The sequence below is a fragment of the Cinclus cinclus genome, chromosome 2, assembly GCF_963662255.1.
Source record: "Cinclus cinclus chromosome 2, bCinCin1.1, whole genome shotgun sequence".
In the NCBI taxonomy this organism is placed as follows: domain Eukaryota; kingdom Metazoa; phylum Chordata; class Aves; order Passeriformes; family Cinclidae; genus Cinclus; species Cinclus cinclus.
Genome location: NC_085047.1, coordinates 116,328,873 through 116,341,025, shown reverse-complemented (window position 1 = coordinate 116,341,025; position 12,153 = coordinate 116,328,873). Strand labels below are relative to the sequence as shown.

The following is a 12,153-nucleotide window of genomic DNA, read 5'->3' as shown; positions in this document are numbered from 1 at the left end:
ACCAAAGACATTCCAAACATCTCTTTGGGTAAATATCCCTGGGGGTTCCTGAAGCTCAGTACCAGACCCTGGAAGCTCCCAGAATCCCTGATATTGAACTGAGCATTTTACCCCACACAGACAAACCAAAGAAACCTCTGAGCCAGACCTGGGAATTCCTTGCTGAAATCAAACCCAACCTGAGAGCAAAGCCAGGATCTTTCTGTGGCCCTCTTGAATATCCTTTTGTTTTTGGATGCTTTTAAGAGAAGAGTTGTACAAACAGGTCGGGAATGGTCAGATGGAGCCTGTTTGATTATCTATTGTGCACTTCCCAGGTCACTGATTGCCTCCTCCAGCACATCCCAGCCCATTGTTCCTCACCTGGGAACAATCCCCATTTGTTGGGGCCACAATGGGCTGAACACACAGGAAAAAACTCAGCCACGAGTTTGCTAAGGGTGTTGTGTGTACTCAGCCACATAAAAGGAGCCCTGTGAGCTCTGGCAGCACCTGAGGGACTGATCCTGCTCCATGCAATGTCCTGTTAAAGACCTGGAAGGGAGCCCCACCAGCCGTGGTAAATCCAGCACTCGGGCTGGAAAAACCTCGAAGCTCCTGTGCCTGAGTGCCGTGTCCAGACCTTCCTGGACACCCCAGACCTCCCTGGGCAGCCCCTTTTCCAGGGCCTGGCTGCCTTTTCCAGGAAGAAACTGTTCTGATGGTTCAGTGAAACCTCCCCTGGCACAGCTGGAGGCTGATTCCTCTCATCCTGTCCCTGTGCCCTGGGAGCAGAGCCCGGCCCCAGCAGCAGCTGGAGTTTGGAGATGTTCAGTGCAGAATGGGAGGGCAAAGAACACCTTGAATTGCAAAATCCGGGTGGCATCTTCTGGCACTGGGCAGCGCCAGGTGAAGGAGAAGCTGCTTTCAGAGGGTGTTTGTTTTTAGGGTAAGGAGCCCTTATTTATTTATTTTTTGTTTGTTTTATTTACCACGGAAGGCAATTTGAGCTCTGGTATCCGACCCTTGGCGTGTTCTGCCAAGAGGGGATTAAAGAGGAGAATGCTCTAGAAAGAAACTGGGTTTGTCTCTGAAGAACTCAGAGAGATTTGATTTACTGGGGTTTTGCAATCGCTGCTCTTAATCTTCCTCGTAACTGGGACATCCAAAGGCCAAAAAAATGCTTTGGGGGCCAGCGAGGAATAACCCCAAACAGGGGAAAATGTCAAATGCTGAACGTGTGCCATCCAAACTTCAGAATCACGGAATGGTTTGGGTCGGAAGGACCTTAAGGATCATTTTTGTTTTGATTAATGATCATTCTGATCCGATGAAAGATCGTTTTGTTCCAAGCCCTGCCATGGCCAGGGACACCTTCCACTATCCCACATTGCTCCAACCTGGCCTTGGGCACTGCCAGGGATCCAGGGGCAGCCCCAGCTGCTCTGGGAATTCCATCCCAGGGCCTCCCCACCCTCTCAGGGAACAATTCCTAATTCCCAATATCCAGTTGAAACCTGCCCTTGGGGCAGGCTGAGGTATTTACTTCAAACACCTCCAGGATGAGATGAGATTAGCCCTGGGAAAGAGCAGGGAGCCAGACTCAGGTGTTTCCATGGAGAAGGAAGAGCCCCAGGAGACAGAAATGTGCCCTGAGGCAGAGCTGGAAGATGCTACCCCAAAAATGAGGAGAAGAGCAGGCAGAGGTGAGAGAGATAAAGGAGCAAGGAGCGAGCCCAGCAAATTCTCTGGCACAAAATTCCAGCTCTGGGTCAGAGATCAGCTCCACTTTCCCAAGGACATAACGGAGAAGGGCTCAAGGGAGTGGAAGGGGATCAAACCAAACAAACCAGAAGGAATCGCTGTGCAAGTCCAAAACTGAACTGGGAATACTTGTCCCTGCCTGCCAGCTCTGCTCTCAGCATCCATCAGCTCTCCCGTGGTAAAAGACATAGACTGATTAATGAAAATAAAACTGTGCCTGGGCATGAGCTGCCCAATTTTAGAGCTGCCTAAAGATTCAGGGAGAGAGGGTTTTCCAAAGGCAGCTCCATATCTGGGATGGGTTTCTACGTGGTTTAGGTACTTGGACACCTTCAAAAATCCTCCTAAAACACCCTTTCTGCTCCCTGAGTTTTCCTAAATGCTCTGTAAAAAAAAAAAAATCAAACTCTCAATTGTTTACCTAAAAAATCATGGGATTAGTGTCAAAACGTAGAACAAAATACAGACCTCTCAGCTTCTCTGCTTGAAACCTTGAAACCCAAGATTTCCTTTTTTGTTATTTAGCGTCATCCTTGAGGATGCTCCTTGTGGTGGGGAATAAAGCAGAAGAAAGATTGGTGGAAGTGAAGGTGTTCCTTGGGGACTGAGAATGTATTTGTTCCTTTATGTGCTGCTTTTTCAATCCCAGGAGTGCCAGGCATTTGGAATATGAAGATTGCTATCTCAAATATATCGACACTTGGAAATCATGTGGATTAACTACCATGACATAACTCTTTCCATTAGTTGATGGAAAAGCCAAACAATTTCAAGCCTTTAGGGGTTTTTTTTGGGTTTTTTTTTTTTTTTTCCAAGCTGGATGTGAAGCAAGGCTGAGGCTCTGGAGCTGGGAATGCTGCTGGGAACAAGGGCAGGTGCTGAGGAATTGGATCCTCACCTTGCTGTGCCCTGTGTGGGAGAGGATGCAGGAAGGACAAACCTGTGGCTGAAGGGAAGGAATCCTGGAGGAGCCAGAAAGTTCCTGGTGCTGGAGAGGCAGCAGAGGCTCCAGCACAGGTGGGATTTATCCAGGGAATTGCTGAGGACCTGGAGGTCCGTGTGGGGAATGGGGAAAGGTTTTATCTGGAGGCTGAGATACAGCAGAGGAAAGGGCTGGGACTCATGGAATCCTGGAGTCATGGAATGGTTTGGGTTGGAAAGGACCTTAAAGATCATCCCATTCCCATTTCCTGCCATGGCAGGGACACCTCCACTGTCCCAGGCTGCTCCAGCCCCAGTGTCCAACCTGGAACTGAACATTCCAGGGATCCAGGGGCAGCCACAGCAAATCTGGGAATTCCATCCCAGCCCCTACCAGGGAACAATTCCTAATTCCCAGTATCCCATCCAGTCCTACTTTGAAGCCATTCCCTGTGTCCTGTCCCTCCATGCCTTGTCCCCAGTCCCTGTCCAGCTCTCCTGGAGCCCCTTCAGGCCCTGCCAGGGGCTCTGAGCTCTCCCTGGATCCTTCTCTTCTCCAGGTGAACATTCCCAGCTCTCCCAGCCTGGCTCCAGGACAGAGAGAGAAGATCCCAAACGTTCTCCTGCCTGCCCTGGAGAATTAAAACTCCCTGGATGAAGCCAGTGGTGCAGAGAATTGACTGAATGAAGCAAATGTGGGTCTGGAGAGCATCACCAGGGCCCTGCAGCCCAGCCACTCCTCGTGCTCTGCACTCACAGAGCAAAATCCATCTGGAATTCTGCGTCTGAGAGCCCCTGGAAGGCATCCAGGGCTGCTCTGATCCCCAGGAACCATCTCCTCATTTCCAGCCGAAATTCACTGACAGTTTGGAGGAGAACAACTTGTTCTGGAGCCAGCACCAAGTGGTTCTGCTCCCTCCCTGCTGCTGAGCCCCTCTGCCGTGGTTCATGGCTGGAATTATCCTTCCCCTCTTCCTTTTTTCTGGAAAACTGAACTGATCTGGCTCTGCCAACCCCTCCTTTGAACCAATCCTCGATTCCTCTGTGCATCCCACCTGTGCTGTCCCAAGTTGTTCTGCCTCAAGTTCCTTCCAGGGAAATGTCCCAGGAATAAAGGAGATTCCTGATGCCACAGTGGAATTCCTAAGGCTGCTCCCATTCCTGGGCTGCTGCTGGGTGTCACCACCCCTGTGCTGTGTCACAGATAATAAGGCAAAGGCTTGGCAGAGATGATCTGTGACACTCACTGAATTCTATCCCTGTCCAAACCAGCCTTTGGGGAGGATCCAAATGGAATTACAGAGTTCCCAAATCCAATGGAAGACGTAAGGAGCCCCATTCCACAGGGGAGGAAATGATTGACTAAAAGATGATGTGGAGGGGCAGAGCCAAAAAAACCCAGGGACAATATCTAAATATGTAATAGCTCTCTAATAACTGCAGTTATTTATTTTATTATGCACATCTTAGAGGATCATGGAATGGTTGGGACTGGAAGGGACCTTAAAGAGGATCCAGATCCAGGACAGGGACACTTACACCATCCCAGGCTGCTCCAAGCCCTGTCCAGCCTGGCCTTGCCCACTTCCAGGGGCAGTCACAGAGATAATCTTTAAAGTCCCTTCCAACCCAAACCATTCCATAATTCTATAAAACACGAGCTTTATATCTCTATTTTTATCAGGGATTTTTCCTCAGAGTGGATTTCCACGGGCCAGGATTCCAGAGGAATTGTTCAGTGTGTGCTGACCCAGCCCGTGTGCTCATCACTTTGGATGCAAACTGGTTTTGTGACACCACAAATGGACACCAGGATGAATCTGATCATCCGACGGCACTGCAAAAGTGCTCCTCGGAAAGGAAAACCATGGAAGTTACTGATGGAATTCTCTATCAATATTATCTGCCGAGCAATAATTGCAAATCACATCCTGCACTCTCAGGAAAAAAGATATTTCTCTCTGTGAAATTCCCCCTTTTTTTTTTTTTTTTTTTTTTGGATGGAGCCTTTTGGAGCCCTTCCAGCTCCACAGATTTGGTTGACAAAATATTTTGGGAAAGCATCTCCACTTCCACAGATTTCCTGTGGCTGTGGCACTGCAGCTCCAGGTCCACACCACGGAGTGGCTTCAGCTCCTTCTTTTCCCCACACAGGAATTTTTGGTGGCTGCTGGCAGGGAAGGGGACGGGAAGGAGGAAGATTATTTCATCATCATCACCATCATCATCATCATCATCCAGAGCAGGATCCCAGTGGAAATTCCTACTCCAGGAGGTGGAGGAGGATCCATTAAGGGGTTTCTTCCCTGATCAGGATGGACATGACCCAAATCGTGGTGGGGAGACTCTCTGGGGATGCAGAGAACATCCACAAGTGCTGGATCCAGCCCCATCCAGGGCAGGAAGGAGCTGAGAGGAAAAGCGCCAAGCTCAGGCAGCACTGGCTCAAATTTCCAGGGAGCGTTTTTTAGGATGGAGAGGTTTTTAATCCAGTGGGAAAATGCAGGGAGACACCAGAGTGTCCAAAGGGAATGGGAATAAATCCGTTTTTAAGCTATGGCACCATGGGAAGAGCTGGGAATTCCCTGATCCCTGGGAGGCTCTGGATCTGTTTGGGAGCTGCAAGCACGCCAATCCCAATGCCCAAAATCTCCTGGAAATTGCATTTTCCAGCAGCAAAATGTGGGGGCAGAGCGACAACCCCACCAAATCCCTTCTGAAACGCTGCAAGTTCTTCTGATTCTATTAATGCCCGGCCTGTGAGGCGAAATTAAAAACGGAAATATTAAAATTTGGGGCTTGATCCAGGCGGAGAAGGAACAAAGCCGTTGTAATTCCCTGGTTTCAGTGCTGCCCTTGACTCTCCTGCTTTTCACCAGTTCCTGGGAACCCTGATAAACCCGGGCTGTGTTTTTTGTCCAAGATCCTGATAGCAAGGACCTTGAAATGTCTCTTAAACAAAGTGTGCTGCACCTGGAGGAAGACAAAAGCCCGGCTTGTAACAAAATAATTCCTCACTCCTCGTGTTTGGTGTTAATTCAAAGAGCTGAGCTTTAAAATGATCTCCTTTGCTTTGCTTTCAGGGCTAATTCTTCCCTTCAAGAGCTGTCAGCAATTTTATTCCAGCCTCTCATTTCCACGGATTTTAGATTTGGTCATAAAAGTGGGAAACTGAACGTCTAAGGTTACAAAATTTGCTTTAAAGAAAAAGCAAACTCGGGGATTTTTTAAGGTTCTCAAAGCCTGAGAAAAGAGGTGTAGCTTAAGGTGATTAGTTGTTTTCCCTAGAGAAAATAACTCGATTTAATTTATGTTTCAATAAATAATTAATAAATCCCCAGGTGAAAAATACCCAAAAAGTTGGAAAACAGTGGAGAATGTTCAGGTTGGATGGAGCTTGGAGGAACCTGGACCAGTGGAGGTGCCCCTGGTTGGTTTTAAGGTTCTTTTCCAACCCAAACCATTTTTGGTTCCATGATTCTGCGAACATTTTCTCGGGCTAATTAAAAAAAAAAAAATTCAAAAAAGTTATTTAATTGCACATTTTTGGATGATATTCCTAACCCCGTTTATTTATGCAATTTATTGATGTCTCCACAAGAATCTTCTGGGCCGGAATTTTCAAATATCTCTGTTGGCCCCTCACCCCAAAAAAAAAATCTGCTGTAAAGGAGCCTTATGTCTGTATTTTTTGGAATTACCCACTCTGGTTGACTATAACCACTGTAAAATTAGGAATTGTGGATTTAGTGTCTGGTCCAGGCTGCTGTTGGGAGAAACTCAATCTCAGTGCATAGACAGATATATTTATATTTATGATAAATATAAATTTAAACGCTTCTAGGGCTCTGAACCCCTCAGCACAGCTCACATGGCTCTGCCTGGGTTTTTTTTTTTTCCCCTCTGCACAAAGCAAGGGGTGAGTTGAGGTCGGAATCTCCTTTTTCTGTGCATGGAGTTCAAATCCTTTGACATTTTACACTCGATTCTGGCACAAATCTCTCAACTTTAATCCCTCCATTGAAACCATGTGGTGGAAGCTTTTCCTTCCCCTTTGCTCTGGGAATTGGCCATGGTTAAAACTTCCAAGGGAACAGGTGGATGTGGCTCCCTCCTTGTGATATGAAAGAAGCAGAAAACTCGATTAAAGCAATTTATGGGCTCGGAATTCAACTCCTAACGTGGATCTGTATCCGTGACACACAAAAGGTTTTGTTTTTTTTTTTTTTTCCCTCCTGTTCATGACTTGCTAAAATAGGAAGTTGAAATTACCCTCAATCCTTTTCTAGCTGAAAACCTCAACAAATAAACAGTGGTTTGGTGGTATGGCAACCTGCCCCTTGCAATCCAAGAACTGCTCGAGATGTCTATTTTAGGATTTTTGGGGTTTTACAATATTTTTTTAAAAAGGTAAGTGGGTCTGGATGAGTGGAAGAGTAACTTGTGGCTCCTACTGGTGGGAGTCAGAGCAAAATTTTGGGATATTACTTGGAATTTAGCAGTGGATGGGGGTTTGGTCTTCTAAAAAGCACTCTGTGCTCTCTTCAGTGGGAAAGTTTCACCAGAAATGCTTCAGGATGCAAAATGGGTGGGAAGGTGTGAAATGGGATGTTCAGGATTGTTTTTTGTTTTCATGGAATCACAGAATCCCAGAATGGTTTGGGTTGGAAGGGATCTTAAAGCTCATCTCATCCCACCCCTGCCATGGCAGGGACACCTTCCCCTGTCCCAGGCTGCTCCAGCCCCAGTGTCCAACCTGGAACTGAACATTCCAGGGATCCAGGGACAGCCACAGCAAATCTGGGAATTCCATCCCAGCCAGGAACAATTCCTAATTCCCAGTATCCCATCCAATGCTGCTCTGAAGCCATTCCCTGTGTCCTGTCCCTCCATCCCTTGGCAATTGTCTCTCTCCATGTTTCCTGCAGCTCCTCCAGGCCCTGCAAGGCCACCCTGAGCTCAGCCCAAAGCTTCTCCTGTGCAGGTGAACAATGCCAGCTCTGCCAGCCTTTCCTCCCAGCACAGCTGCTCCATCCCTCTGCTCATCCTGCTGCCTCCTCTGGGCTCTCTCCAGCAGCTCCAGCTCCTCCCTGTGCTGGGATCCAGGCCTGGGGCAGGATCCAGGTGAACAATCCCAGCTCTCCAGCCCCTCCTTCTCCCTTCCCTCCCTTGTTTTGGAGGCCTCTGCTCTGAAACTGAACAAACAAAAATAATAATAAAAAGAAATGAAATATCCCAGCTCACACAGGAGATCAACCCTTTTGATCACTGAGGAAGAAAAGATGGTGCTGAAGCTTTTGCCCACACCATCCCTTTTTTTTTCTTCCTGCTGAAAAAATGAACCCTGAAAGTTAAAAGGTGATGGCAACAGACAAATGAGAGAGGTTTACAATTTGGGGTTTATCCTGCTGATATCCACTGCAAACCTCAACAATTCCATCCTCAATGGATAACACACGTTTGGGAGGGAAAGTGGAACCTGAAGAGGAGAATATCCATGAGGAAACATCCGTGGCTGAGCTACGTGGGCAGGTGAAACACATTAAATCCTGTTTGAAACAGCAGAGCCCAGCCACCTCCTACAGCTATTCCTGGAGGGAGCAGCTGGATCCAAGGGCCAGCATAAAAAACCCACTGGGAATTCCACAGGGAAGAAGGATCCTGGGTGTTAAACCTGATACTCTGCCAAGCAGAAAGTGCTCACCAAGAAGCTGAAGAATGCCAGGCTGCCACTGATACCTCCAGCCACGTCTGCTGAGCAGCCACAATAAAATTTGGGGTTTTTAAAAATATATATTATATATTTATATATATATTAAAAATATATATTTATGTATTTACATATATTTATATAATATATATTATTTATATTATATATATATATATAATATTTATATATATATTTTTTTTTACAAGCAGGAGAAACCCAGCGCAGTTTGTTCTGCAAATCAGGGAGAGAAGTGAGGGGAATATGAGGGGTTGGATCCTTCACCTGAGCTGACCTGGAATTGCTCCAGCCAGGGGAAGGAGCTATGTGGTGCTTCCAGTTTCTTTTTGTTTTGTACAGCATGTGATAATTTGTTGGTTTTTGGTGGTAAAATCAGCAGGGTTTAGTATGGTTAGATTGGGATTTTGGGGAGAAAATATTCCCTGTGAGGAAGGCAAAGGTTGCCCACAGAATTTTGTGGATGCCTCATCACTGGAAGCATCCAAGGTCAGCTTGGACCAACCTGGGATAGTGGAAGGTGTCCCTGCCCGTGGTTTGGGTTGAAATTAAATGATCTTCAAGGTCCTTTCCAGCCCAAACCATTCTCTGATTCTATGATTCCCAAAAAACACCCCAAACCCAGCGTATTTCCAGTAATTCCACTAAGCCACAGCCCTTCCAGGCCCTGGGAACAAAGGAAAGTTCCAAATGTTGCCTGAGGTGAGTGCTAACCTTTCCCGCCTGCAGGAAAGAGCACCCTGCTGTCAGAAACAAACCCCAAAACAAGAACTTATCCCAAATCCCTGTAACTATTCCTCTCCAAAACCCCAGCAGAGAGCCTTGACCGAGCCCATGCTGGGAACAGCATCTGCTAAAACCAACCCTGTCCCACTTTTTTGAGTCCATCTCCCCATGAATCTGCATTTTGACAGGAACAGCTCTGTGACCTGCTCAGCAGGAATTTTAGCAGGGACAACCTCAGCTCTAGAGGATGCCAGCTAAGATTCCAAGCTGGGTGGGAATCAGACTCCCTGAGTGACCCTTTTGTAGCTTTTCATCCCAACAAAACCCCCTGGGAAACCACCAGCCACAGAAATGCCTCCAAAGCAGCCTGTCCTAAGAAAGTCTCAGCACTCAGAGGTAATCTTGGGGGATGTAACACTTTGCAAAGCTCTCTTTGCTGCTGCCTTCCTGGGAGAGGCCCAAGCAAAGTTTTGACAGCGTTTCCCCCTCTCTCCAGCACACTCATGGACAAATATCCATTGGGAAACACACCTGGAACAAGGCCTGGCTTTGCAAGACAACAACAGCTCTGCAGGTGTTACGAGGCAAACACCACCCATGAGCTGTGCTGATGCTGGGAAGACACAGAATGGGCCCCTAAAAACCTGCCAGGCTTCCCAAAATCCAAACATCCACTGGGAAGCTCCCCTTTACACTCCTTAAAGGGTCTCACGTGTCAGAGATATCCAAGGAAAGCCAAGAAGAGATGGAAGCACAGTGGGGGATGAGGCGGGTGAGCAGAGGGGAAATTAAAATGGACCCCTTAAAACTTTCCAGGCTTCCTAAATTCCCAAATTCAAACATCCAGGCTTCCCAAAATACAAACATCCATTGGAAAGCTCCACTTTTCACCACTTAAAGGCTCTCATGTGTCAAAGATCCAAGGATCTCCAAGGAGAGCCCCAAGGAGCTGGAATCCCAGCAGGGCTGCCATCCCCTGGAGGTCGTAGGGAGGGTGAGCAGAGGATTAGAATGGACCCCATAAAACCTACCAGGCTTCCCAAAATCCAAACACCCATTGGGAAGCTCCTCTTTGCACTCCTTGAAGGCTCTCACAAGTCTAAGATCTCCAAGGAGAGCTGAGAAGAGATGGAGTCCCAGCAGGGTTGCAATCCCCCACAGGCTGCAGGGATGGAGGTGGGCGAGCAGGGGGGGGATTAGAATGGACTCCTTAAAACCTGCCAGGCTTCCCAAATTCCCAAATTCCAACATCCAGGCTTCCCAAAATCCAAACACCCATTGGGAAGCTCCTCTTTTCACTCCTCGAGGGCTCTCACAAGTCAAACATACCCACAGAGAGCTGCTAAGAAATGGAAGCAGAGCAGGGCTGCAATCCCCTGGAGGTCATGGGGAGGGTGAGCAGAGGATTAGAATGGACCCCATAAAACCTGCCAGGCTTCCCAAAATCCAAACATCCACTGGGATGCTCCTGTTCTCACTCCTTGAACACTCTCACACGTGAAAGATCTCCAAGGAAAGCTGAGAGGAGATGGAATCCCAGCAGGGCTGCAATCCCCTGCAGGCTGCTGGGATGGAGGTGGGCGAGCAGGGGGGGGATTAGAATGGACCTCTTAGAACCTGCCAGGCTTCCCAAAATCCAAACACCCATTGGGAAGCTCCTCTTTGCACTCCTTGAAGGCTCTCACAAGTCTAAGATCTCCAAGGAGAGCTGAGATGGAATCCCAGCAGGGCTGCAATCCCCCGCAGGCTGCAGGGATGGAGGTGGGCGAGCAGCGGGGAGGATTTCGGGTACTTACCCTGAATCTGACTCTGAGGCTGAGGGTTAAAAGCTGTGCTGTGGTTCAAGGAGGCTCGAGGGTTGGGTGTGGGGGCTGGGTGGTGTGGGCTGACCCTCATGGCTGTGCGACGCAACTGCTCCAGCTCGCTCAGGCGCTCGGAAAAGGACAAGCTGCCGGGCTTTGCCTGCTCATCTATTTTCTGTCGATGTCCTAGTGTGGGAGGGGAGGGGAAAAAGATCAGAAAAGCTCACTTTGGTACATGATGTCTGTTGGTTTCGGTTTATTTTTATTTTTATTTTTTGTCCTTGTTTTTGCAGCCCCTGATTTGCCGGTGAGGGTCCTAATGTGGAATGTCTGAAACGAAGCTGAAATCACCTCTCGTGCTTTGCATGGGGAGCAGCCTGAGATGTGCCCTAGGCTGAAAAGCCAGAGCCACTGACAATTTCAGGGCCTTTCTACCTTTCCCATGATTTCTAACAGGAGGAAACGATCCCTGTGCTAAACCTGCACTGGGATAACTCCTCAAAAATTCAATCCCAAATTATCACCGGGCACCACAGTCAGACAAGTGCTATGGGGTGTAAAATAACAAACCAAATTAAAGCCTGGTTTTGGATTCTTTTGCAGTGGTTTTCTGGGCGGGAATGGGAAATGAACGCTGGCAGAACTGAAACTGGGGTCATGAGGTTTCTCATGGTGGCACTGGGAGCTTCAGGAAGGCGAGGTCCCGTCAGACACTGAGGTCTGAGAGAGGAAATGCTGGATTTAGAGCAGCAGCCAGGGCACATTGGACTTGGGCACGGCCACGTGGGAATTACAGCATCCAGCACTTCCCAGAGCAGCCCTTGGAGCACAGTCCCAATGAAGCTCCAGGGTTGGGAGGGGACAGGGAAGGTCCCAGAGAGCCAGGACAGCATTGGGACACATCCAGATTCAGCTGGAAGGACTAAGGTGACAAATTTCTACTTTCCACTGTCCCAGGCTGTTCCCAGCCCCAGTGTCCAACCTGGAACTGAACATTCCAGGGATCCAGGGGCAGCCACAGCAAATCTGGCAATTCCATCCCAGCCCCTGCCAGGGAACAATTCCCAATTCCCAGTATCCCATGCAATGCTGCTCTGAAGCCATTCCCTGTGTCCTGTCCCTCCATCCCTTGGCAATTGTCTCTCTCCATGTTTCCTGCAGCTCCTCCAGGCCCTGCAAGGCCACCCTGAGCTCAGCCCAAAGCTTCTCCTGTGCAGGTGAACAATGCCAGCTCTG

The 12,153-nt window shown here is 48.3% G+C and overlaps 1 protein-coding gene across 1 annotated transcript in view; it reads right to left on the bottom strand.

The window, feature by feature from the left end:
* Positions 1–11,425, bottom strand: part of LOC134041422 (runt-related transcription factor 1-like) — a 34,047-nt gene extending 22,622 nt beyond the window's left edge. Inside the window, exon 1 of the mRNA XM_062488204.1 lies at positions 10,912–11,425. Coding sequence (XP_062344188.1) covers positions 10,912–11,011 — 100 coding nt within the window. The 5' untranslated portion in view covers positions 11,012–11,425. The remainder of the gene's footprint in view (positions 1–10,911) is intronic.
* Between the last annotated feature and the right edge of the window lie 728 nt (positions 11,426–12,153).